This window comes from Pongo abelii, chromosome 15 (genome assembly GCF_028885655.2).
Source record: "Pongo abelii isolate AG06213 chromosome 15, NHGRI_mPonAbe1-v2.0_pri, whole genome shotgun sequence".
In the NCBI taxonomy this organism is placed as follows: domain Eukaryota; kingdom Metazoa; phylum Chordata; class Mammalia; order Primates; family Hominidae; genus Pongo; species Pongo abelii.
The window spans coordinates 34,640,527-34,668,235 of record NC_072000.2 but is presented as its reverse complement, the minus strand read 5'-3'; the positions used below and the strand labels follow the sequence as shown (position 1 = coordinate 34,668,235).

General features: G+C 43.6%; 3 protein-coding genes across 7 annotated transcripts in view; 1 reads left to right on the top strand and 2 right to left on the bottom strand.

Annotated features, from left to right (window-relative positions):
• AP4S1 (adaptor related protein complex 4 subunit sigma 1) overlaps positions 1–13,439 on the bottom strand; it is a 66,813-nt gene extending 53,374 nt beyond the window's left edge. The window contains exon 1 of one of the 2 annotated variants that reach the window (XM_003780692.4): positions 13,109–13,439. The gene's annotated coding sequence lies outside the window, so the exon portion shown is untranslated. The remainder of the gene's footprint in view (positions 1–13,108) is intronic. The other variant, XM_024231587.3, reaches the window with a different exon arrangement.
• The window catches only part of STRN3 (striatin 3), a 130,070-nt gene continuing 114,729 nt past the window's right edge, over positions 12,369–27,709 (top strand). Inside the window, exon 1 of one of the 4 annotated variants that reach the window (XM_024231586.3) lies at positions 12,369–12,990. In XM_024231586.3, coding sequence (XP_024087354.1) covers positions 12,709–12,990 — 282 coding nt within the window. In that variant the 5' untranslated portion in view covers positions 12,369–12,708. The remainder of the gene's footprint in view (positions 12,991–27,709) is intronic. The other 3 variants (XM_002824642.5, XM_024231584.3, XM_024231585.3) reach the window with 3 other exon arrangements.
• On the bottom strand, positions 20,054–20,265 carry LOC103892331 (intraflagellar transport protein 20 homolog). The gene has a single exon (XM_054529973.2). The coding sequence runs from the start codon at positions 20,263–20,265 to the stop codon at positions 20,074–20,076; it is 192 nt and encodes a 63-aa protein (XP_054385948.1). The 3' UTR covers positions 20,054–20,073.

Here is a 27,709-nt window from a genome sequence, read left to right as displayed (position 1 = left end):
TAGATCTTGACCCTGGAGCACACCACAAAAGGTACAATTCTAACAGACTATTTACTTGTAATTGATCTCAACAGGGAGCCTAAAATGTCAAAGAAGTGGCTCAATCAAATAATATGAAAATTTAGGACAATAAAGTTTAAATTACTATATTCACTATAGTGTTTAACATTTGTGATTAGAACTAATAATACTTCCAAAATTCTTAAGTCTGATTTTCTCTTTTAGAAAGTTGAGTTAATTACTCTTTCCACCTGCAATAAATAAAGCATACCAGGCAAATGTCATCCAGCCAAGTTTACAGAAGTATATCTGAACTTGGTACCATCCTCATTCAGATCAGTTGTCAGAGTAGAACACAGAGACTTTTCAGGTGGCCTGCTTGGTTGTCCTTAGCCCAGAAGCACTTTATGCTATTTTGAATTTCACAATAAAGTGTAGCAACATGTTACGGCTCTTGCTAAAAATGAATTCTGCTTTGTTTTGTTTTGAGACAGGGTCTCCCTCTGTCACCCAGGCCAGAGTACAGTGGTGTGTGATCATAGCTCATTACACCCTGGAACTCTTGGACTCAAGATCCTCTCATGTTAGTCTTCTGAGTAGCTAGGACTACAGGCATATGCCAGCCCACCTGGCTAATTTTTTTCTTTTTTTTTGTAGAGGCAGGAGTCTCACCTATGTCGCCCAGGCTGGTCTTGAGCTCCTGGGCTCAAGCAGTCCTCCCACCTTGGCCTCCCAAAGTCCTGGGATTACAGGCACGAGCCACTGCATCCAGCTAAAAATGTAAATAAATTCAAATTGTCAGACAAGAGTCTGCCCAACTGTTGCCCAGAGGATACACATACTTAAATTTACACTTCTATATCTCACAATCTTTGGACTAGTAACAAATGTCATAATGACTTTAATAGTGGTCGGATGAAATATTTCAAAAGCAGGGCTACAATATATCACTTTAGGAGAAAGAGCAGGCAATTTAAAATTTAAAAATGCAAGAGTGAAGAGAAGCAAAGAAAGTAGTGGTGATGGCAGCAGCAGATTCTGGGATCTTCCCGAATCTCCTCACAAAAACGTGAAAATAACTAGGATAGCAAAAGATAACATCTACAGACAACAACTCTACCAAAAACTACGTGAAAAAACATCCCCTGGAACTCTAGGATGCTAATTAATTGGTGGGGCCAAACTAAGGTAGCAACAAGAACAGGAGGAAGATACAGGGTCAGTGGGAGAGGTCGGGGTGGGAAGGGGGTGTGTGTGTGTGTGTGTGTGTGTGTGTGTGTGTGTGTGTGTGTGTGTGTGTGTGTGTGTGCGTGTGTAAGAACAGGAGGAAGATACAGGGTGGGTGGGAGAGGTCGGGGTGGGAAGGGTGTGTGTGTGTGTGTGTGTGTGAGAGGGTGTGTGTGTGTGTGTAAGAACAGGAGGAAGATACAGGGTGGGTGGGAGAGGTCGGGGTGGGAAGGCTGTGTGTGTGTGTGTGTGTGTGTGTGTGTGTGTGTGTGTGTGTGTAAGGCAAGGCATGTCCTGGCAGAAGTGGAGGTTAGAAAAAGAGGATTTGGCTGGGCGCGGTGGCTCACACCTGTAATCCCAGCACTTTGGGAGGCCGAGGCGGGCGGATCAGAAGGTCAAGAAATCGAGACCATCCTGGCCAAGATGGTGAAACCCTGTCTCTACTGAAAATACAAAAAATTAGCCAGGCGTAGTGGCACGTGCCTGTAGTTCCAGCTACTTGGGAGGCTGAGGCAGGAGAATCACTTGAACCTGGGAGGTGGAGGTTGCAGGAGCCAAGATTGCACCACTGCACTCCAGCCTGGTGACAGAGCGAGACTCCATCTAAAAGAAAAAAAAGAAAAAGAGGACTCGAGAGCATCACAAGAACCAAGAAACCCAGAAATCACTAAGTCATCACCTAAAAAAGGAGCCCCACTAGAAGTGAGTGTGAAACTAAGAATCACAGTGGGAACTGGAAGGAGGCCTGGTAGGGTCCCTGTTGCCAAGGGCTGCAAGGGAATGAGCCTAAAGCTCCCAGAAACACCTAGTGGAATTTCCTTTGCAGGACAGGCCCTTCACTGAGCAAGGTAGAATACAGTATGTATGTTAATAGCTAGCTAGGTAAAGCTGACAATAATAGCTAGGTCAGGCTAATCAAATTTAGTAACATTACTAAAATTCAGATAACTAGACATTATGTGCCAGCTGGTGTGATGCCACAGGAAATATGCTGTATCCCCAAATAAGCATTTTCTTGCCAAGAAAATAAAAAATAAACACTTCATAAAAAATATGGGCCAGATATGGTGGCTCACGCCTGTAACCCCAGCACTTTGGGAGGCCAAGATGGAAAGATTGCTTGAGCCCAGGAATTTGAGGCCAGCCTGGGTGAGATCCCATCTCTACCAAAAATTTTAGATTATTAGTTTTTTCTTTTTATTTATTTTTTGGTTATCTATTGCTATTGAACAAATTATTAAATTATTATTTTTTTCTTTTTTGTTACTAATTCGTGACGCAACAATATATTAGATTATTTTTTAAAAATAAAAATAGAAAATATGGAGGAGGAAAGAATATATTAAATGATAACATAATTGTAATTATCCAAATGTGGGAAATTCTCCAGGATAAATCACCTGGTCTCTGGTCGGGCACGGTGGCTCACACCTATAATCCCAGCACTTTGTGAGGCCGAGGCGGGCAGATCACCAGGTCAGGAGATCAAGATCATCCTGGCTAACATGGTGAAACCCCGTCTCTACCAAAAATACAAAAAATTAGCCGGGCGTGGTGGCGGGCGCCTGTAGTCCCAGCTACTCAGGAGGCTGAGGTAGGAGAATGGAGTGAACCTGGGAGGCGGAGGTTGCAGTGAGTCGAGATCGCACCACTGCACTCCAGCCTGGGTGACAGATCGAGACTCCGTCTCAAAAAAAAAAGACCTAAAGATATAACAACCAAATGAAATGTATGGATTTTGTTTGGATCCTAATTTGGAATTACTACTATCTTTTTTTAAAAAAATTGTTTTTTGAGATATTGGGGGAAATCAAATATGGACTGAGGATTAGATTGTAAAAAGGAATTACTGGCTGGGCATGGTTGCTTACACCTGTAATCCTAGCACTTTGGGAGGCTGAGGTGGGCAGATCACAAGGTCAGGAGATCAAGACCATCCTGGCCAACATGGTGAAACCCCGTCTCTACTAAAAATACAAAAATTAGCTGGGTGTGGCGGTGCGTGTTTGTAATCCCAGCTACTCGGGAGGCTGAGGCAGGAGAATTGCTTGAACCTGGGAGGTGGCGGTTGCGGTGAGAAGAGATTGCACCACTGCACTCCAGCCTGGCGACAGAGCTAGACTCCATCTCAAAAAAAAAAAAAAAAAAAAAGGAATTACCATTAATTTTGTAGGTGTGATAATGGTATGGTGTTTTGTTAAAAAAAAGAAGCAAAAACTAATCTGTTAAAGATACTTAGAGAACTATGTACTAATGAAATAATATAACGTCTGGTATTTACATTAAACATTTCTTCACACAGAAAAAAAGTAGAGTAGATGAAATAAGAATGGCAAAATCTTGTAACTGGAGTTCATTAGATTTTTGTTGTTGTTTTTCCATAATTGAAGTTCTTCAAAACAAAAAGTTAAGTGGGGCTGGCCACGGTGGCTCATGCCTGTAATCCCAGCACTTTGGGAGGCCAAGGCAGGCGGATCACCTGAGGTCGGGAGTTCGAGACCAGCCTGGCCACCAATATGGTGGAACCCTGTCTGTACTAAAAATACAAAAAAAAAAAAAAATTTAGCTGGGCGTGGTGGCGGGTGCCTGTAATCCCAGCTACTTGGTAGACTGAGGTGGGAGAATCGCTTGAACCCGGGAGGCGGAGGTTGCAGTGAGCCGAGACCACACCACTGCACTCCAGGCTGGGCGTGACAGAACAAGACTGTCTAAAAAAAAAAAAAAAAAAGTTAAGTACAAAACTTCTAGGCACAGGTGTAGTGGCTTATGCCTGTAATCCCAGCACTTTGGGAGGCTGAGGCAAGAGGATCCCTTGAGGCCAGGAATTCGAGACCAGCCTGGGCAATGTAGTGAGACTTTGTTTCCCAAAAAAAAAAGTCTATGCACAACCCTGTATTGTTTTGTTTTTTTTTTGAGACGGAGTCTCGCTCTGTCGCCTAGGCTGGAGTGCAGTGGCGCGATCTCGGCTCACTGCAACCTCCGCCTCCCGGGTTCACGCCATTCTGCTGCCTCAGCCTCCCGAATAGCTGGGACTACAGGCGCCCACCACTGCGCCCGGCTAATTTTTTTGTATTTTTAGTAGAGACAGGGTTTCACCGTGTTAGCCAGGATGGTCTCGATCTCCTGACCTCGTGATCCTCCCGCCTCGGCCTCCCAAAGTGCTGGGATTACAGGCGTGAGCCACTGTGCCCAGCCTACAACACTGTATAACACAATTTAAAATATCCAATTGTTATGAAACTATAAAAACTATAAAACAAAAGAAGCAAAGAGCAGTAGGAGTTATTTTAAATGCCTATAAAGAATTCTTCAGTCTTTTTTTGTTAAGATAATTGTCACGTACTTTCTACTAACAGAAAGCCAAAACTAAACGTTACCATCATTTAAAAATATGCTGTTATAAAAAATATGTTTTTGTGACTTTTTGCCAATTTAACATATTCTCCAAAGGAACACTGTCTTTAGCATAGATTTACTGGGCCAGGTGTGCATGTTTGGTGTCATTCTTTGGAATACTCACCCTGCTGCTTCAATGAGAGACAAACCAAGCCTGTTAAATTATTACCTAGCAAACTTTTGGCAATTTACCAATTAGTCACATTTTCCAGTCACTTTGCTCTTATGTTTACAGACCTGGTTGTTCATTCTTAGCCAATGTCCAGGAGGGACCTGGCTCCAGGCAATCCTTTTTTTTCTTTTCAATTTTGACATCTCTATGAGTTAGCTATTAAACAATATTATCACAGCCTATTTTTTTTCTTACTCATACCCAGGAGACAATTACAGAATGAACTTGGACTAAAATTTTATACAGCATGCTGAGTTTCCTAAAGGTTTGGTATCTATTTTCTATAATCTGTGAAGGTCTTTTTCCTTTTCCTCACAGAATATTATCCAAAGGGTTCAAGTGCCCTGCCTGTGTTTCTACAATTTTCTTAGCCAAAGTCAATCACTATAATGACAAGTAGATCTTATTTGGAAGGTTAAAGCATGGTGCAGGTCAAAGCTGCCTCCTTTCTGTTCCACATGCATTAAACATTTTGCTCCTTTGGTTTCTGAACACATGTCAGCTCTTCTTAAAGATCTTCCTCTGGGATCTAATACTTTGCTTGCCCTCTCTGTTTCTAAATGTAAACACTATGCCGGGCGGAGTGGCTCACGCCTGTAATCCCAGCACTTTGGGAGGCCAAGGCGGGTGGATCACGAGGTCAGGAGTTCAAGACCAGCCTGGCCAGCATGGTAAAACCCTGTCTCTACTAAAAATACAAAAATTAGCTGGGCATGGTGGCTCATGACTGTAGTCCCAGCTACTCAGGAAGCTGAGGCAGGAGAATTGTTTGAACACGGGAGGCAGAGGTTGCAGTGAGCCGAGATCACGCCACTGCACTCCGGCCTGGGCAACAGAGCGAGACTCTGTCTCAAAAAAAAAATTAAACACTATGTCATTTCCCTGAGTGACTGGATCACCCCAAAACTATCTAAAAATAATTTCAAACATGTAAATGATTTGAGAACCAGAGACAGTAATATTGAACCCATTGATAGGATGACAGTAGGCAGAACTGTGCAGGGAGACTTTCTAGTTTCCAAATACACATATACACTCACTGATGTAAAGAGCGAGAACTTCTACTAAATACTTACTGAAGTGACCAAGAGCTCTTCAGCTTTCTTTCTTCACTGTGGAGATAAGAATACTTGTTGTAGCCTTTGCAGATGATGCAAAAAAGATGACTAGATTAGTGTTTGTGAATTGATTTGAACTCTTTGGTAGAAGGATGCCAGGTACCTAGTCAGCAAGATATAAAACTGTACGAGGCTGGGCGTGGTGGCTCACGCCTGTAATCCCGGCACTTTGGGAGGCCGAGGCGGGCGGATCATGAGGTCAGGAGTTCAAGACCAGCCTGGCCAACATAGTGAAATCCTGTCTCTACTAAAAATAGAAAAATTAGCCAGTCATGGTGGCACATGCCTGTAGTCCCAGCTACTTGGGAGGCTGCTTGGGGCTGAGGCAGGAGAATCGCTTGAACCCAGGAAGTGGAGGTTGCAGTGAGCCGAGATCGCACCACTGCACCTCAGTTTGGGCAACAACAGAGTGAGACTTCATCTCAAAAAAAAAACTGTACATTCTGGGTGAGTAATTACAGGGAGCTATACAGTCCTCAGAGGCCGGGTCAACACTCTTTGAACATCAGGTATTGTAACAACTGATAAGAAGACATTTGAGTTTTATCTACTCCTGATTTATTTAAAAGCCTGGAATTCCTTAACCTATCTTTGTTGACATAATACTTGCACATGAAATATGACAAGTCCCTCTCTGGTCCAAAATAGAATAAGCACACAGTGTCCAAGATTAGACACCCTATTTAGGAAGTTTCAAAGGTGACGCCTGCCACCATGCCTGGCTAATTTTTTGTATTTTTAGTAGAGATGAGATTCCACCATGTTGGCCAGGCTGGTCTCGAACTCCTGACCTCAGATGATCTGCCCGCTTCGTCCTCCCAAAGTGCTGGGATTACAGGCATGAGTCACCGCGCCCAGCTCTTTTTTCTTTTTTTTTTGGGACAAGGTCTCACTCTGTCATCCAGGCTGGGCACCCAGTGGTATGATCATAGCTCACTGCAGACTCAACCTCCCGCGCTCAAGTAGCTGGGACTACAGGCACCTGCCACCATGCCCAGTTAATTGTTTTATTTTTTGTAGAGATGGGGTCTCCCCATGTTGCACAGGCTGGCAAATAGGGATTGTTGAAGATTATCAGCAACAGATTGAAACTGGGAGAATCTATGGGCATGGAGGAGGCATGAACAGGACTGATGAAAGGATAGAACAAATAGGAAGTTTCAAAGGTGAGCTTTAAGAGAGGAAATGACTCAGCCACAGTTTAGGGAGACAGTTCCAGTTAGGTGAGTTGTAGGTGATAATGTGGCTTGGGGGAGCTCATTATCTACAGAGGACAAGATTCTAGAAGCTCTCTCCAGAGTGTCATCAGGAATCATGAACCAAAGCACAACATCAAGAGTTTACAAAATATTTTTCCAATAGAGGAGGAAATATTGGCGTTCTTTACTTTTAAAACTCAGGGCAGTTCTGGTTATTGAACTTTAAGAGACAACTGTTATAATGACAGTAACAACTAATAAAAATGATTGATGTGAAGAAAAAATATTCATATTAGTCTTGTCTAAATTTGAGTTATTCATCAAACATTTGAAGATCCATCCTTTCCCAGACTCTTGGGGTACAGTTTTGAACAAGAGGGGTATAGGTCCTTCCCTTCTACAAGGCTGCAATCCTGCAGATAAATGACTTTATGGTCTAGGAAGGATGAAGTCAAAGACTGCTGTATTAGTCCGTTTTCATACTGCTATAAAGAACTTCCCTGAGACTGGGTAATTTATAAAGAAAGAGGTTTAATGGACTCACAGTTCTGCATGGCTGGGGAGGCCTCAGGAAAATTACAATCATGGCAGAAGGGGAAGCAAGTATATCTTACATGAAGGGCAGGAGAGACAGGAGAAAGTGAAGGGAGAAGAGCCCTTTATAAAACCAACAGATCTCCTGAGAACTCACTATCACGAGAACAGCATGGGGGAAACCGTCCCCATGATCCAATAACCTCCTTCCCTTGACACGTGGGGATTACAATTGGAGATGAGACTTGGGTCGGAACACAGAGCTAAACCATATCAATTGTATTATTGATATTTATAAAACCATGATTAAAATGAACGTAGACACATTCCGTTGGACTTCTTTCAATAGACAGCACACTTGAAGCTTCAAGAAAGGTAGTTTCAAGACAGATCAGGACAAAATATTGAGGAAGCCAGAGTGGTTGGTGCTAAGTAATTTGCCTAAAATTAGACTAGAAACTCTGTGAAGGCAGAGATTACGTGTCTGGGTCACAGTGGATCAGCAGGGAGCAGAAAAATCGTAGCCAATCAGTACTTCTTAAAAAATAAAAAAAACAGGCTGGGCTCAGTGGCTTATGCCTGTAATCTTACCACTTTGGGACGCCAAGGAAGGAGGACTGCTTGAGGCCAGGAGTTAGAGACCAACCTTGGCAATACAGTGAGACTCCCATCTCTACAAAAAATTAAAAACAAAAAATAGCCTGGAGTGATGTTGTGTACAGGTAGTTTTAGCTACTCAGGAGGTTGAGATGGGAGGATAGATTGAGCCCAGGAGTTTAAGATCAGCCTGGGCAACATAGTGAGATTCCCTCTCTACAAAAAATAGAAAGGAATAAAGCAAAAATTGAGTACTCATTATGTATAAGTATTGCTTTTAGAGTGTTTAGTATGAGTGTTACTGATCAGTACACAGATGGTGTAAATATAGTGTAAAAAGTATTAAAGAGACAAGGCCCTGTGCAGTGGCTCACACCTGTAACCCCAGCACTTTGCTAGGAGTTCAAGACCAGCCTGGGCAACATGGTGAAAACCCATCTCTATAAAAAATACAAAATTATTTGCTGGGCATGGTGGCACATGCCTGTGGTCCCATCCCAGCTACTTAGGAGGCTGAGGTGGGAGGATTGCTTGAGCTGGGGAGGCTGAAGCTGGAGTGAGCCAAGATCGTGCCACTGCACTCCAGCCTGGGTGACACAGTGAGATCCAGTCTCAAAAAAGAAAAAAAAAAAAAGATTAAAGGAAAAAAGAGATAAGCACGGGAGGGAGGCTACTAGAATAGAATAGTGAGTCAAAAGAATTCAGGGATATGGAGGCTTCTTGGACAAAATAATGCTTGAGCTGAGTTTTGTGTGTGTGTGTGTGGGGGGGGGGGAGGGTTTTGTTTGTCTTAAGACAGGGTTTTGCTCTGTTGCCCAGACTGGAGTGCAGTGGCGTAAATGATGCAATTGTGGCTCACTGCAGCCTGGACCTCGTGGGCTCAGGTGATCCTCCCATCTCAGCCTCCAGAGTAGCTGGGACTACAGACTCATGTGGCCACTCTGGCTAATTTTTGTATTTTTAGTAGGGATAGGGTTTTGCCATGTTGCCCAGGTTGGTCTCGAATTCCTAGGCTTAAGCCATCCTCCCATCTCTGTCTCCGAAAGTGTTGGGATTACAGGCGTGAGCCACTGTGCCTGATCTGAGCTGAGTTTTTGAAGACAGGCAATGGGGCACAGTATGTGTTAAATTACTGTGGAATGAAATAGCATTACACATTTGAGGAACCAAAAACAGTGGCAGTTTGGCTGAAGAGAAGAATGAGGTGGCATGATGGTGTTATGGTAGATTAGGTTATAGGATGGATCTAGATCAATTTATATGCTTATGTTAAAATTTGGGCTTTATTCTAAATTTAGAAATCACGAAACTATGTTAAACAGAGGAATGACAGAATCATTACTTCGTTTTAGGAAGATCAATCAGGCAGCAGTGATAGTGCAAAGTGGGGGCAGAATGGCGGTGGGAACGTTTAAACTCAAGTATAAAGAGAGATAATAGAATCCATAGGAAAGATATTACTGAGAATGAAACTGGATTGCGGGGGCTGAGTGAAAGGTAGTAGAATGACTGCTAGGCTTCAAGTTTGGATGTAGTGTCACTCAATAAGGTAGATAATAGAAGTAGAGATTTTGTATTTGTTTTGAGGGTAGGTGAGGAGACAAAAAGGATAATAAATCCAGTCTTTCCTTAAGCTCAAGGTACCAGTGGGACATATAAGTGTGCATGTTAGTCTTCTTTTGATGCTATCATCAGGTCAACCATTCTCACAAATGTTTTTTTTTGTTGTTGTTGTTTTTGGGATGGAATCTCACTCTCTCTTTCACCCAGGCTGGAGTGCAGTGGCATGATGTCGGCTCACTGCCACCTCTGCCTCCAGAGTAGCTGGGATTTCAGGCAAGCGCCACCACACCCAGCTAATTTTTGTACTTTTTGGTAGAGATGGGGTTTTGCCATGTTGGCCAGGCTGGTCTCCAACTCCTGAGCTCAAGTGATCTGCCCGCTTCCGCCTCCCAAAGTGCTGGGATTATAGGTGTGAGCCACCGCACCTGGCCACAAATGTGTGTGTGTGTGTGTGTGTGTGTGTGTGTGTGTGTGTGTGTGTGTGTGTGTGTGTGTGTGTGTGTGTGTCTTTGAGGCAGCATAATTTTTCTGAGCTTTTTACGTGCTATGAGGCCCCCTAAAAAGGAAATGGATGAATAAACAGGTTGCATGTTGGTAACTATAAGATAAATAGTACTTTAATAATTTGAAGAAATATGTAATCTTAACACTTTGTGAAGCCAAGGCGGGTGGACCACTTGAGCCAGGAGTTGGAGACTAGCCTGGGCATCATGACAAAACCCTGTCTCTACAAAAAATACAAACATTAGCTGGGCTTGGTGGATGCACGCCTGTAGTCCCAGCTACTCAGGAGGCTGAAGTGGGACGACCACCTCAGCCAGGGAGCTCCAGGTTGCAACAAGCAGAGATCACACCACTACATTCCAGCCCAGGCAACAGAGTGAGACCCTGTCTCAAAAAATAAATAAATAAAATAATAATTTGAAGAAATGGTCCTTAACATTATAGTACTGCGATCTAAGATCTCATTTCATATCGAAATAAAACATGGCAGCATGATTAACAAGTCCAACCTGCTTTCCATTAAACTCTAATAACAGTAAAGCAGACGTGATAAAATAAGATGCATTACTTTATCTCTTTTGAAATTACTTCCTGATTGGTTGGTAGTGCATACTCCATAGCACAAGTTTTACTGGCTTTTGCAGTAAAGAAAAAAAATTTTAAAAAGTAACAAATTTTCAGTGCAATTTTCCTGCATCGCTATTAATATAATTACTGAACCTAATTTCCTTATGTTGTTAATTATTTTTGTCTTATTTTTCAAACAAATGCTTCTTAGCTGTATTAATTTTTAGAAACATACTAGTGCATTAGGATATTTTCTAGGAAACTGAGCACATAAAAATATCCACTATTGTACTTAAAATATTAGCCTTGTCTCTTATGTGTATGTTACATTCACTCAAACTTTTTTATATTTTTTTCCGACACGGAGTCTCGCTTTGTCGCCCAGGCTGGAGTGCAGTGGTGCGATCTCGGCTCTCTGCAACCTCAGCCTCCTGGGCTCAAGCAATTCTCGTGCCTCAGCTTCCCCAGGAGCTGGGACTACAGGTGTGCGCCACCACGCCCGGCTAATTTTTGTATTTTTAGTAGATATGGGGTTTCACAATGTTGGCCAAGCTGGTCTCGAACTCCTGGCCTCAAGTGATCGCCCACTTCGGCTTCCCAAAGTGCTGGGATTACAGGCTTGAGCAGCCGCGCCCGGCCATATTCACTTAAACATTTAATGACCCAGGAGAACATTTATCTGGGATTTTAAGTTGTACTCACAGTGCTTTTATTTTCTGTTTCGATCAAAACAGTCTATTGATGACAATATTTGTGAGCCCATTCATTTCTACCGTATCAAATTGCTAGTCTAGCCAGTCTCCTTCAAACTTTTCTCTCTCTACTCATCATCGTCAAGATCTAAAGGAATTCACTACCTCTTCTCCCAAGAAAAAAAACAATCGCTCCTCCCCCTCTCCCAACCCCCCCACAACCCATTCCAGAAAAGGAAAGAAGAGGGGACGCAAAGTGGAATAAGTTACGACGGGCGACCGAGCGCATAGAAATGGGACCAAAGCCCAGGCTCAGGACGGAGACGAGGAATCAGTAACCACAGCCGGAGGATCTTAGCTATTTGCCAGAAGAGAACTGACTGGTTCTAAGAAACCAGAGACAGAGCGAGTGACAGGAAGGGAAAGAGGGCCCACCCTTGGGACTGCCTGAAACACTCAAAGAATGAAAAAGAAACGTCAGGAATCCGAGACGGGCTGCGGTCGGCCAGAGCGACCAGCCAGGTTAACAACCAGCTCAGAAGGCCGGCACACGGGTGAGAGACCCTTGGGAAGGAAACAGCGCCTGGGGACGGCCTGCTCGAAGGAAACTGATAACCAGGAAGCCTAAGGCCGCCTCGCTTCCAAAAGTCAGAGTCGGAGCCCCGGCGTCCGGTAGCTGCGGCCAGACACCAGATCGGGTCTGAGGGAGGGCCTAGGGGCGGAGCCCGAGCTCTTTCCCCGCCCTCTAACGGCGACCGGGCTGCGTTCTCAGTGCGCCGGCGTAGGGTGAGGCCGGACTCTATTTGGCGATTAAGCGTGAGGCTGCGTTCGCTACCCAGCATGCTGTGCGCTAGTGACGGCCCTCCGCCTATCCCCTTCCCAACTCTCCCCCCACCCCTCCCGCCGCGGCCCCCCCTTCCCCTAAAGTGAGTGAGTGAGACGGGCAGATGGAGGAGGGATTGTAATGGCGGCGGCCGGCAGCTCCCTGCTCTGACCCACGGCAGGCACACAGCAACGACCCCTTCCCCGCCCCTCTCCCGGCCGGCCTCCGCCCCGCAGCCAGCGCGGGGCCACCCTCTCCGGCCCTTCCCCCAGCTGTCGGCGTCTCACCCTGCGCCCCGGCCGGGGCCCCACACACAATGGACGAGCTTGCCGGAGGCGGTGGTGGCGGCCCGGGGATGGCGGCCCCTCCCCGACAGCAGCAGGGACCTGGGGGGAACCTGGGCCTTTCGCCCGGGGGGAACGGAGCGGCGGGCGGCGGGGGTCCTCCGGCCTCCGAGGGAGCGGGTCCCGCGGCAGGCCCCGAGCTGTCCCGGCCGCAGCAGTACACTATCCCGGGGATACTGCACTACATCCAGCACGAGTGGGCTCGGTTCGAGATGGAGCGGGCGCACTGGGAGGTGGAACGGGCCGAACTGCAGGTACCTCGTTGGGGTCGGTGTGCGGGACGGCTGCGGCGGCTGGGTTCCCGGCTGGGGGGTGGGGCCGGGGACTTCCCTCAGCCGGAGCCGGCGCCTTGGGAGGCCGAGCGGAACCTACCTGTGCTGCTCCGGTTGTGATGGTCCTCTCAACGGCTTTTCCTGGAGTCCCCCTCCCTCTTTCCCGCAGAAGCTTGCTCCCCAACCTTCACTAGCTACGCGGTGCGGGCCTCCTCGGGGCAGCCATTTTGGCTTTTAGTATGGCGTCTGCGGGGGCTCCTCCGGAGGCGGCCTTCCCGGGCCTCCGGGGCTTGGGACCGAGCACCTCTCTGTGGGAGAGTCCGGTTTGGGGTCTCTCGACACTGAGTTTGCTCTTGTTTGTTCCTCTTGAGATGAAGAGCCCGAAGAGAGGGACTAGGATAGGCGTCTTACCCCCCTTTTCCGGACCACCCCCCTTTCCGATTTGGCGTATCTGGCCCCCTCCCTCAGACTTGGTACGCACTTGCTCCTTGACAGCCACGCTTCTTTCCTGGGCTGCTAGGGTGCACAGTGACTTGGGACTGACCTGTGAAGTTTTATTTCCCATCGTCAACTTTAAGTACTTTCTTACCTGAGATGCTGCCTTACTCACTTGGATTCTCTGTAGTTATTCCTTACTTAATGACTCATCAACGCTTTCAGCACTGAATTTTTGTTTTTACAGTACTCTTCACTAGATCTGCTTTCCCCATCCCTTTGTTTATCCATAAAAAAACCAAACCAGACGATCGATGATGTATTTATGAAACGACTGAAGAGATTTAATATTCGCTTGAAGTGAAACGTAGTTATATCATGTTACTTTTGCAGGAGAAGCAAAGTGAGATGTTCTCAGGACCTTTCATAGTTGAGCTTGACTCGATCCTCATAATGTGAACCTTTGATAAGCTGCACATTTGGAAGCTGTTGGTAGTTAACAGCTCATGTCCTGGATCTCAAAATTGCTGCATCTTTTTGAAAGGATTATTCAACTTTCTTGAGTATTTGTGTTTATTTTTAAATACCTTTCCAGGGCAAATTTAGGCTTAGAAGCAAAAAGCATGCGTCTAAATAGTATTGCACCTGTTCTTCAGACTGTTGTATATTTAGGAGGTAAGCAGTATTTGCTGTCATATATGTCATATGCCTGTGGTGAATAGTTAGGCAAATGTAGTGCTGAAAGGAGGAGGATTGGATTAACTAGAAAGGGTGTCCTCAAATATGCATCTCTTTAGTTTGGTTCTGAACTAGTAAACTTTTATATGACTCCACAAAGTAGGTGAAGTTAAACTTTTCAAAAGTAAAAAATATTTGGGTAGTTTGACACTGTATGAAGTCTTAATGTAACACTTGTTAGTCATTTCAGTGCTTTACAATTGTGTTTTGATATAATATTGGGCTTTAAAATTACATAACTTTAAAAAAGCTGAAGTCAAAACTGGTTTAAGTTGTGTACAGTCTGCTTTAAAATACTTAAAATTTATAGAATTCTGTTGGTATACAGCTTTCTACTACATACTGCAAACTTAATTTTCTGTGTGAGTAAAGTTAGTAAGGCATTTGTTTTTAAAATTTGGATTGACAAATGCAGTAAGGCCTAAGCTCACTAAATAATACTTCACCAGTCCCTGCTATGGTTTCTTAGACCTTTGTACTATATTGTATGCAAGTTTGGATTTTAACACTCTTCAAGTTAGCAATTGCATTTTTACCCATAAACTTCACTAATGTAAGCAGCTGAGAAGACAGATATCTTGTGCCCAAATTAGTAAAACCTATACTATATATTAAAGAAGCCTTTATTGCCTGCTCTAGCATTTGCTTTCCCTTCTAGGCCTTCTTAACAGCAGCAGCAAAGTGTTTGAAGGAAGATTCCTTTTGCTTGCTTGCTTGCTTTCAGTTCTATTGGTACAGTACTGTTATTAGCCATCCTAAGTTTTTGTTTGTTTTCTTGTTTTGAAGAAGTCCTACAGTGTTTCTAGACTCTTTATTTCATACTGATTCTTTTGGAATAAAATGTTCATGATGGTGTTGGTTTTTTTTTTTTTTTTGAGTTATATATTTAAAATGTTTTGTTGGGTTAACTTAGTTAATAAGCTTTCTAGTTTGCATCAGGAATATTGAATTTGCTTTAGGTGCCTTCAGTCTACTGACATTGCTTGTGAGATGCGTATTTTAAAATGTATGTGTTGAATACATATTTGTGGGAGGGTGTAGTGAAGCATCAGTGGATTTTTACTGTAAACTTAAACTTATTTTTAAGAAAGACAATCTAGAAATAAGACAACTTACATATTATTATGTACAGTCTCCGGTGCACTGTCATCTACACATATTTTTAAAGTGTTAATTATTGAATAGTTTCAATAGAGAACATGAAGAACTTAAGGAATACCCCATATTGATGTAAAATTTTAATGAGGAATAATATTTTCCCTGGCTTTGGGAAAGATATTAAAAGGAACTTTGCAGTATGATTCTGTTCTCTGTAAAAAGAATTTAGAGTAAAGGTCTGTCTTAGAAACTTGGAACCAAACCAAAGGATCACGTCTTGAAGCTCTTCTGTCTCTGATTCTTCCTTACCTTGGACTCAGGTAAAGCATTGTTAGTAAGGTCGTAGGACAGTGGTTTCTTAACTTTTATATAACATGAATTACCAAAATTCCACAGACAGTCCATTTCCTTCAAGCCCTAGATCAATCCAAATCTCCAGAGGATAAGAGGCCTGCATATTTTTTAAAGTTCTACAAGTGATTCTTTCTTCACAGTAGTGCCTGTTAAAGAGAAAAATCACTACACTACACTTTGCTTTTTTGTAATTTCATAGTAGAGTCATTAAAATCTTGTCATGAAAAAGACACTAGGATTTGCAAATCACTATTCCAGACCAGCTTTTGAAAACCCTGAAAATAGAAAATTCAGGAGATTCTCCCCTTAAAAATGAAGAAATCAAGTAGGTCTAAGCAAAATATCTCCTACTAACTTAAGGATCTTTAAGCAGCAACATCTATCATGTTACGACTTCTAAAAGTTAGAAACTGCCATTTAATCAGCACTATAACCTTATGAGGTGGGTATTCCTATTTTACAGGTGAGGAGACAAATTTAGGTAGGTTAAATCATTTTGCCAAGGTCACCTAGCCATAAAGTATTGCAGCTGAGATTTGAACCCAGGTCTGTCTGATTCCAAAGCCTATGGTCATATTACCACTCTTGTAACCATTATGTACTGTCTTAGCACTTTTTTATAGAGTGGAATCTGACTTGTAATTCTTCATCTAATATTGCGTGGCCTACACCACTTGAGTGTATTTCAATAAAGTTTTATTGAGCGCCCGTGATGCTGCTGCAAGGCATAGTTTATATATATTGCTAATGTGTCCTTATATTTTTCTTTATAGTTTGTATGTAGTAAGTGGATTTTGGGTATATACAAAATGCTTGTTTGCCAAGTGTAAAAATATGACATAGCTAAAATGTAGTCAGAGTTTGTGTTCTTTTTTTTTTTTTTTTTTTTGAGGCGGTGTCTCGCTCGACTGTTGCCCAGGCTGGAGAGCAGTGGCGCCATCTCGGCTCACTGCAAGCTCCGCCTTCCGGGTTCACGCCATTCTCCTGCCTCAGCCTCCCGAGTAGCTGGGACTACAGGTGCTTGCCACCACGCCCAGCTAATTTTTTTGTATTTTTAGTAGAGACGGGAGTTCACTGTGTTAGCCAGGATGGTCTCGATCTCCTGACCTCGTGATCTGTACACCTTGGCCTCCCAAAGTGCTGGGATTACAGGCGTGTGAGCCACCGCACCCGGCCGACAGTGATTTTTCATAAAGGTGTTCCCTTTCTGGGATTTTTAGCCTTCATACATTTTTACTGTTAGGCATTTTCTTTTTCAGATGATGGTGATAATAGTGAAAAAAAAATTTATTGATAGTATTAAGGGAGTCCACTACTTTGCGTCAGATTCCCTGTTTCTTTTTGAAGCCCTTGAAATGAAGTTTAGGGACCACTGATCTAGAATTCTCTTTATGCTCCTCCACTACCCATTAACCCCACTTTATAGTGTGCCTTTTCGCTCTCTTCTCCCCTCCCTTCTAAACACTTTGTAGAACACTATGTTTTCTGTTCATGATTGACCTTCAAATTGCCAAATCCTTTGGCCTTATAAACCATATGTACTTAACCAACACTCTGCTGTTAACAAATTCTTCAAAATTATTTTCTTTTGCTTCCACTCTGTTTTTCCTGTCGTCCACTTATTACTTTTCTTCATATGTTTTCTTTCTTTTGTTCCCAGTTGTTGTTATGTGGGGTTCTGGTTCTATTTTATGTTTTCACTGTATATTCAGAATCAGATTTTTAGCTACTATGTACCATCTTAATAATACCTAGCATTTATTTACTCTTTCCTAATTGTTATTTCAGTGCTTCAGTATTTCAGTATTCATTTAATTCATTCAGTATTCATTTAATTCTCAAAACAACTCAGTGAGGTTGATACAGGTATAATTGGTGTCTTTTTTTTCTTTTTTCTGACACTGGCATATCGCGGCCCAAAGGTTAAGTAATCTATGCAACTAGGAGGCAGTAGAACTGGGATTTAAACTTAGACTGCCTGTAGAGGCCATGTTCTTAACCACTGCTAGATTTTTGGCGTCCAGATGTCCCTTGTATTTCTAACTTCCTGTTTAGTTTTTCTACCTCCAATTCAATGCATCCATTCAGTTAATCTCAAGTGCCTGCCTCTTCCCCTTGACAAAACACACTTGCTCATTCTTTATTCCTTGCCACATTAAAGTTAACACTATCCTCCCCGTCACTAGTACTGTAGAGGTCATTGAACCTTCCCCCTGCATATGGCCTGTGAGTTTTATTGATTCCAGCATGATTATTTGGTGATATCTGAGTGCAATTTTGTGCTAGATCCTAGGTGTATAATGATGTATGAGACAAAGACTTTGTCCTCAGGGAGCTTATACTCTAGAAATAATTTTATTTTTTTTTCAAGAGAGGGTCCTGCTCTGTTGCCGAGGCTGGAGTGCAGTGCTGCCAACATGGCTCACTGTAGCCTTAGCTGCCTGAGCTCACGTGATCGTCCTGCTGCAGCCTCCCGAGTAGGTGGGACTACAGACATGTACTATCACACCAAGCTGTTTTTATTTTTAGTTCAGATGGGTTCTCAGTTTGTTGCCCAGGCTGGTCTCGAACTCCTGGGCTCAAATGATTCTCCCACCTCATCCTCCCAAAGTCCAAGTATTCGGATTACAGGCATGAGCCACCATGCCTGGCCAATAAAATGTTACAAACAACAAATTAACAGAATGCTGAGAGAATAGATGGTGATAGGAAACCTGTATATGTAATGGAGTTTCAGATAATACCTAATATTTATTTAGCACTTTCTTTTTTTTTTTTAGAGATAGAGTTTTCGCTCTGTCACTCAGGCTGGAGTACAGTGGTGCTATCTCAACTCACTGCAACCTCCACTTCCTGGGTTCAGGCAGTTCTCATGCCTCAGTCTTCTGAGTAGCTGGAATTACAAGCACCCACCAACAAGCCCAGCTAATTTTTGTATTTTTCGTAGAGACGGAGTTTCACCATGTTGGCCAGGCTGGTCTTGAACTCCAGACCTCAAGTAATCTGCCTGCCTTGGCCTCCCAAAGTGCTAGGATTACAGGCATGAGTTACTGCGCCTGACCTATTGAACACTTTCTATATGGCTGACATTATTTTTGGTTCTTCAATACATTTAATTCTCATAAAGTTCCTAAATGTATACTTTTAGATCTGTCACGCTTGTAATCCCAGCACTTTGGGAGGTTGAAGTGGGAGGATCACTTGAGCCCAGGAGTTGGAGACCAACCTGGGCAACAGTGAGACCCTGTATCTAAAAAAGAAAAAAAGAAAATGAGTGAACTGGACTATAATGATTCAAAAGGCTAAGTTATATAGATAACATCAGTATCCTAAAATATATTCTAATCCACTGATTCTTGATTTTTTGGGGGGATTGTATAGTCCCCTTTGCATATATTATGAATGCTATGGAGCCTCTTCTAGTTTTTTTTCAAAAAGGGTAAGAAAATTTTGCTTAGAATGCCCATGAAGCCTGACTGCTGACCTAAGGAAGTAACTGATTTAATCTGTGCTTTTTGTTTCTGTACTAATATTGCCTTAGTTCAGAGTACTCCTGCTGCCAGAATTCTTTGAGATAATCTCCTGACAGGTTTGTTTCATCCACTGCCCCTCTTAACAGTTTATCCTTTTTATCATAAATATGATTGTATTATGTATAACTCTCCTTTAATTTTTTTATGAAAAGTTTCAAACGTACGAAAATAATATAGTATCGTGACCTCCCACAAATCTGTCACTCATCTTAAATAGTAATGACTCATGATCAGTCTTGTTTTACCTGTACTTCTATCCATTCATTGTCCATTCCAAATTATTATTATTTTCTATTATTTTATTTATTTTTAAGAGACAGGGTCTTGCTATGTTGCCCACGCTGGAATGCAGTGGTGCGATCGTAGCTCACTGCAGCCTTAAAACTCCTGGGTTCAAATGGTCCTCCCACGTCAGCCTCCCAAATAGCTTGGACTATAGGCACGTGCTACCACGCCTGGCTACTTTTTTTTTTTTTTTAGTAGAGATGGGGTTTTTCTATGTTGTCTAGGCTGGTCTTGAGATCATGGCCTCAAGTGATCCTCTTACCTTGGCGTCTCAAGAGTGCTGGGATTAAAGGCATGAGCCACTATGCCTGGCATGCCTCAGCCTCCAGAGTAGCTGGGATTACAGGTGTGCCACCATGCCCGACTAATTTTTTGAATTTTAGTAGGGATGGGGTTTCACCATGTTGGCCAGTCTGGTCTCGAACTCGCGACCTCAGGTGATCTGCCCACCTTGGCCTCTCAAAATGCTGGGATTACAGGTGTGAGCCACTATGCCCTGCCTAAATTTTTTCTTCTGTTAGTGCTTGAAGTTACTGAGTTCTAAGTTGTTGAGCTTCTCTCTGCTTTGCTATTGATTTGAGCAAGTTCTGAGCACCATAGCCTTCATCTTCTCATTTTCTGCTTATTTTGCAAGTTGATCAACAAGCTCAATTAAACCACCAACTGTTTTCTGAAACTGGCCAGTTTTGTCCACAAAGTTCTTACACTCTTCTTTGAGCTCTATGGTCTGCTGGGTAACCTCTGAGTCCAACACCCACAGCTTGTTCAACTCATCAAAGTGCAATCCCTCTTCACCCAGGATGTCCTTTACCATAGTTGTTTCCCATCCAGGTTCCCTAGAGAAGCTCTGCTCTGAAGGAGTGACAGTGACAGTCAGGAGGAGGTGTGTCATAGGAACAAGGGTCGAGAAAGAATAAAGTTCGCTTGCCTGTCACAGGAATTGTTCATTCAACACACATTTCTTTGAGTGCCCACTACATGCCAACACTGCTAGATGCTGGGGGTACAGAGATGAATGCAACATGGTGCCCACCCTGCTGGCCCCGTGGCAGCAGCTTACTATGGCCCAGGCTGATGTAGACTGGCAGCTTCTCCCCATCACTGGCAGCTGGTATGCAGGCAGCCTGCCTCGGCTGTTGCCATGACTACAGAGACTCTTCACCCATGACCTGAAATATATTTTTATTAAGTTTTTTTTTTTTAACAAAATGATTTTAAATTTATTTAAATTAATTTCCTTTTTTTTTTTTAAATTGAGGCAGAGTTTTGTTTTGTTGCCCAGGCTGGAGTGCAGTGGGCACGATCCCAGCTCACTGTAACCTCCGCCTCCCGAGTTCAAGCAATTCTCCTGCCTCAGCCCCTTGAGTAGTTGGGATTACAGGCATGCACCACCATGCCCAGCTAGTTATTTTGTATTTTTAGTAGACACGGGGTTTCACCATGTTGGCTAGGCTGGTCTTGAACTCCTGACCTCAAGTGATCACCCGCCTAGGCCTCCCAAAGTGCTGGGATTACAGGTGTGAGCCACCGTGCCCAGCCTGAATAACTGTGTATGCTCGCTTTTGTGTGTACACACTGCCCCTCATAAGACAATTTAGGTTCACAGCAAAATTTAGCAGAAAGTACAAGCAGTCCCCTACCCCAAAGTTTTGCCTTTTCCAGAATACATTCATATACCTTCCCATGGTAGCCTTGGGGGAAATTTGTTCCAGGAGTTCTCCTCCAGGATACAAAATCTCAGATGCTCAAGGCCCTCAGTACAATGAATTTATAACTTATGCACATCTTCCTGTATATTTTAAATCTCTAGATTACTTTTTTTTTTTTTTTTGAGATGGAGTCTCACTGTGTCGCCCAGGCTGGAGTACAGTGGCGCGATCTTGGCTCACTGCAAGCTCCGCCTCCTGAGTTCACGTCATCCTACTGCCTCAGCCTCCCTAGTAGGTGGGACTACAGGCGCCCGCCACTGCCCGGCTAATTTTTTGTATTTTTAGTAGAGATGGGGTTTCACCTTGTTAGCCAGGATGGTCTCGATCTCGTGACGTCGTGATCTGCCCGCCTCGGCCTCCCAAAGTGCTGGGATTACAGGCGTGAGCCAGTGTGCCCGGCCTAGATTACTTATAATTATCTAATATCTAAATGCTATGTAAATAGTTGTTACACTTTTTAAAAATTTTTATTTGAGACAGGGTCTCAGTCTGTCACCCAGGCTGGAGTGCAGTGAAACAATCACTGCTCACTGCAGCCTCAATCTCCGGGTTCAGGTGATCCTCCCACCTCAGCCTCCTGAGTAGCTAGGACTACAGGCACCTGCCACCACACCTGGCTGATTTTTGTATTTTTTCTAGAGACAGAGTTTTGCTAAGTTGCTGAGGCTGGTTTTGAACTTCTGGGCTCAAGCGATCTGCCATCCTTGGCCTCCCAAAGTGCTAGGATTACAGGTGTCAGCTACTGCACCTGGCTAGTTGCTATAATTTTTAAAGATTATTTTTTGGCTGGGCACAGTGGCTCATGACTGTAATCCCAGCACTTTGGGAGGCCAAGGCAGGTGGATCACAAGGTCAGGAGTTTGAGACCAGCCTGGTCAATATGGTGAAACGCCATTTCTACTAAAAATACAAAAATTAGCCAGGTGTGTTGGCACGCGCCTGTAATCCCAGCTACTTGGGAAGCTGAGGGCAGGAGAATCGCTTTAACCTGGGAGGCGGAGGTTGTAGTGAGTTGAGATTGTGCCACTGCACTCTGGCCTGGGCGACAGAGCGAGACTCTGTCTCAAAAAATATATATATATTTTTATTTTTTTTCCGGAATATTTTTGCCTTGCCATTGTTTGAATCTGTGAATGGGGAACCCTTGGATACAGAGGGTTGCCTTAGTTTGAATCATATAATATGTAGCCTTTTCACTTAGTAGCAGTGTATTTAAGGCTTCTCCTTGTCTTTTCTATGGGTTGATTATTTCGTTTTAGTGCTGAACAATATTCAATTTATGGATGTGCCACAGTTTGTCTGTTCACCTTTTGGAGGGTATCTTGGTTACTTTCAAGTTTTGACAATTATGAGTAAAGGCTGTAAACATCCATGTGCAGGTTTTTGTGTGGACGTTTAAGTTTTCATGTAATTTGAGTAAATACCAGGGAGTGTGATTGTTAGATCATATGGTAAGATTATATTTAATTGTGTAAGAAACTGCCAAATGATCTTCCAAAGTGGCTGTACCATTTTGCATTCCCACCAGTAATGAGTGAGAATTATTATTGCTCCACTTTCAGCTTTTGGAGTTGTAGTGATTTGGATTTTAACCGTTTTGGTAGTTATGTAGTAGTATCTCACTGTTTTAAATTTACGTTCCCCTAATGAAAAACAGTATTGAAGCCAGGCATGGTAGCATGTGCCTGAAGTCCCAGCTACGTGGTGGAGGAGTGAGATGGAGGATTGCTTGAGCCCCAGAGGTTGTGGCTACGGTGATCCATGATCACCCCACTGCACTCCAGCCTGGGTGACAGAGGGAGTCCTTGTCTCACAAGGTTCTGTAGAGGCCTGCTGGGAACAGAACTGAACTTCTAAAAGTAAATGTCTTGGCAGCTGCTTTCCAAGGCCTGGCTATAAGTAAGGTCTGCAGAGCCAAAAGGAGCATACACCTCTTCTTAAAATTGAAGATGTTGGCTGGACACGGTGGCTCATGCCTGTAATGCCAGCACTTTGGGAGGCCGAGACGGGTGGATCACCTGAGGTCAGGAGTTCGAGACCAGCCTGGCCAGCATGGTGAAACCCTGTCTCTACTAAAAATACAAAAAATTAGCTCTGTGTGATGGCGCATGCCTGTAGTTCCAGCTACTCAGGAGGCTGAGACAGGAGAATTGCTTGTATCTGGGAGGCGGAGGTTGCAGTGAGCCTAGATTGTGCCATTGTACTCCAGCCTAGGTGATGAATGAAACTCCGTCTCAAAAAAAAAAAAAAAAAAATTGAAAGTGTTTAAGCCCAAGGTGAAACTGAATTCTATTAAAGAGATGTGCTTATGTGTATAAAGCAAAGAATAACATAGGCAAACGGAACAAAACTATAGTAATTGGGGAAATGCAACTCATACCTGTGGAAACAGTGGCATGGTTTGTGTCAAATTCTGAAGCAGCCTTCCTGGTAAGGCTACTGGACACAGAATACCCTTCAAGGAAACTAATGAAAAATAAATAAAAGTGGTTGTGAGGCCGGACGCGGTGGCGCTCACGCCTGTAGTCCCAGCACTTTGGGATGCCAAGGTGGGCGGATCACTTGAGGTCAGGAGTTTGAGACCAGCCTGGCCAACATGGCGAAATTCTGTCTCTACAAAAAAATGCAAAAATTAGCCGGGCATAGTGACGCATGCCTGTAATCCCACCTACTTGGGAGGCTGAGGCAGGAGAATCGCTTGAACCTGGGAGGTGGAGGTTGTAGTGAGCCAAGATTGCGCCATTGTACTCTAGCCTGGGTGACAGACTCCAGCCTGGGCAACAGAGTGAGACCCTGTTTTTTTTTTTTTTTTTTTAAGTGGTTTTGTGTTCTTGTAATGAAAAAGAAAAAAAGGTTAAAAAAGGATGTGCTTTTGACCAATATATAATGCTGTTTCGAGGTAGTACCAGTACCTTGTGTTCAGTGGAACCAAGGTAAACACAAGGTATTGGTATTACCTTGAGATAGCATTACACCTAAGTGGTTTCAGTGAACAAGATTTAAAAGACTAGAATTAAAGCAATTATAAATGTAAAGTAAAATTTTGGACCACTTTTAGATAGACTTTATAAAAAGACGTAAAAATTCCTGTTAAAAATTTTGTACTTTGGCCGGGCGCAGTGGCTCACGCCTGTAATCCCAGCATTTTTGGAGGCCGAGGCAGGTGGATCACGAGATTAGGAGTTCGAGAACAGCCTGACCCACATGGTGAAACCCCATAATTAGCAGGGTGTGGTGTCACGCGCCTGTAGTTCCAGCTACTCGGGAGGCTAAGGCAGGAGAATCACTTGAACCCGGGAAGCGGAGGTTGCAGTGGGCCGAGATCACGTCACTGCACTCCAGCTTGGGCAACAGAGCAAGACTCTGTCTCAAAACAACAACAACAACAATTTTTGCACTTTCAGGACACTTACAGGCTCCTTCCTATAATCCCAGCACTTTGGGAGACCAAGGCAGGAGGATAACTTGAAGTCAGAAATTCAAGACCAGTCTGGGCAACAAAATGATACCCTGTCTCTACAAGAAAATTAAAAAATTAGCTGGACACAGTGGTGTTGTACCTGTAGTCCTAGCTACTCAGGAAGCCAGGGCGGGAGGATCGCTTGAGCCCAAGGGTCAAGGCTGCTGTGAGCCATGATTGCACCACTGCACTCTAGTCTGATCAGTAGACTGAGACTCTGTCTCAAAAAAAAAATAATAATAATGATTGCTTTGAGAAGCCAAGGCAGGAGGATTGGTTGAGACCAGGAGTTTGAGACCAGCCTGGGCAACATAGTGAGACCCCCCCCGCCTCTTTCTACAGAAAAGAAAAAATTTAGCCGGGCATAGTGACGTGCACCTGTAGTCCTAGCTTTGGAGGTTCAGGGGAGAGGATTGCTTGAGCCCAGGAGTTTGAAGTTGTAGTGAGCTATCATCACACCACTGCACTTCAGCCTGGTAAAAGACTCTGCCTCTTTAAAAAAAAAATTATATTTTGAATAAGTAATATGTGGTTCAAAATTAAGTCTTATACTCACCATGATCCTGTCTACCACCCCCACTGCCAAGTTAGTAATCGACTACTTTTTTTTTAGTCTGTGTGTGTCCCTCTCTAGTGTTTTTTATGTAGGTAAATGAAAGCAAATATGTTTTCGTCCTTTTCTGGTACAATGTGGCAAACTATATAACCTATTTTTCACTATAATTTTTTTTTTTTTTTGAGATGGGGGTCTCACTCTTTCGCCGAGGCTGGAGTGCAGTGATGCGATCTTGGCTCGCTGCAACGTCTACCTCCTGGGCTCAATTGATCCTCCCACCTCAGCCTCCCAAGTTTGGGACTACAGGAACATGCTTCCACACCTGACTAATTTTGCTGTTGTTACTGTTTTGTAGAGATGGGGGTCTCCCTATGTTATCCTCCCATGTCAGCCTCCCAAGTTTGGGACTACAGGAACATGCTTCCACACCTGACTAATTTTGCTGTTGTTACTGTTTTGTAGAGATGGGGGTCTCCCTATGTTATCCTCCCACCTCAGCCTCCAAAGTTTGGGACTACAGGAACATGCTTCCACACCTGACTAATTTTGTTGTTGTTACTGTTTTGTAGAGATGGGGGTCTCCCTATGTTATCCAGGCTGGTCTTGAACTCCTGAGCTCAAGCATTCTGCCCACCTCAGCCTCTCAAAGTGCTGGGATTATAGGCATGAACCTCTATTCCCTCCCTACTTTACTTTTTCATTTAACATGTTGAGAGATCATTCCAAACCTGCTAATAGAGAGCATCCTCACTTCTTTTTTTTTTTTTTTTGAGACGGAGTTTTGCTCTTATTGCCCAGGGTAGAGTGCAGTGGCACAATCTCAGCTCACTGCAACCTCTGCCTTCAGGTTTCAAGTGATTCTCCTGCCTCAGCCTCCCAAGTCGCTGGGATTACAGGTGCCCACCACCACACCCATCTCGTTTTTTTGTATTTTTAGTAGAGACAGGGTTTCACCATGTTGGTCAGGCTGGTCTCTAACTGCTGACCTCGTGATCCACCCGCCTCGGTCTCCCAAATTGCTGGGATAACAGGCGTGAGCCACCGCGCCCGGCCCTACATCCTCACTTCTTTTTAACAGCTGCATAGTATTTCGTGTAGATAGGCCATAGTTGATCCACCTAATCCACTGTTGCTGGACAGTTGTGTTAAATTTTCATAAAACGTTTGTAGCTGTGTTCTTTCCTAAATGTGTGAGCAGTCTTGCTGCCTCAAACTCTGTTGTGTTTCCTTTTTGTTGCTGTTGTTAGAGTTGTTAGCAGTTGTGAAAAGCTTAAAATTTTGTGTAACACTTTATTTCATGGTTTGCATTTAAATCTGAACTTAGGATGTTTTTGCTTTGAAAGCTGTTAACTGGGGCTTGCTTTTATTTAAGTTATCTTTCACCGAAGTCCTGGAGAATAGAGAGAGAGAAAGAAAACAAAGATAATTAACAGGATGAAGTGGGTTGAAAGAGAAATAATATGAGAGAGTAACAATGGGTAAGGGTAACAATATGACACTGATAGTTATCTCAGATAACAAAAATATTTCACAGTGGCCTGCAGTAGTATTTGTTGTGTTGCTTTTTTCTTTTTCTTTTTTTTGAGACAGAGTCTCACTCCGTCGCCCACGCTGGAGCGCAGTTGCGCGATCTCGGCTCACTGCAACCTCCGGCTCCCAGGTTCAAATGATTCTTCTGCTTCAGCCTCCCAAGTAGCTGGGATTACAGGTGACTGCCACTATGCCCAACTAATTTTTTTTTATTTTTGGTAGAGACAGGGTTTCACCATGTTTGGTAGAGACAGGGTTTCACCAGGCTGGTCTCCGACTCCTGACCTCAGGTGGTCCTCCCGCCATGGCCTCCCAAAGTGCTGGGATTACATCCGTTAGCCACTGCCTCAAAAAAATAAAAAATAAATAAATAAAAATAAATAAAAAGGGTTGGGGATTGAGATTCTAGCCTCTGTTTTTATGAATCTTTCTATTTTACATATGTAACTGCTCCCTGGTCATTTCCTTGTTAGCACTTAACATGTTTTGCAATTTTATTTTATTTTTTTGAGACACAGTCTTGCTCTGTCGCCCAGGCTGGAATGCATTGGCATGATCTCAGCTCACAGCAACCTTCACATCCCAGGTTAAAGCAATTCTCGTGCCTCAGCCTCCTGAGTAGCTGTAATTTCAGGCGTGCGCCACCATGCCCAGCTAATTTTTTGTATTTTTAGTTGTGACGAGGTTTTGCCATATTGGCTAGGCTGGTCTCGAACTCCTGTCCTTGAGTGATCTACCCGCCTCAGCCTCCCAAACTGCTGGAATTACAGGTGTGTATACCCAGTGTGAGAGTAAAGGGTCTGCTACATAATAGATGTCTGCCAAATATTTGCTAAATAAGTGAAATTGCCGAGGACATCTCGTTAAACTGTTAGAGATGAGAGCTTGACTTACAATTTTTGTGGTGTGTATATACTAGGAGAAAAAGTCCACCAGATGGAGAAAAAGTCCACAGGATAGAGTAAATTACTACTGTTTGTCAAGCCCTCATTTGATACTGGAA

What these genes read in the sequence shown, in the direction of transcription:
- LOC103892331 (XM_054529973.2), bottom strand. Translation starts at nt 20,265, where the DNA reads ATGGTAAAGGACATCCTGGGTGAAGAGGGATTGCACTTTGATGAGTTG.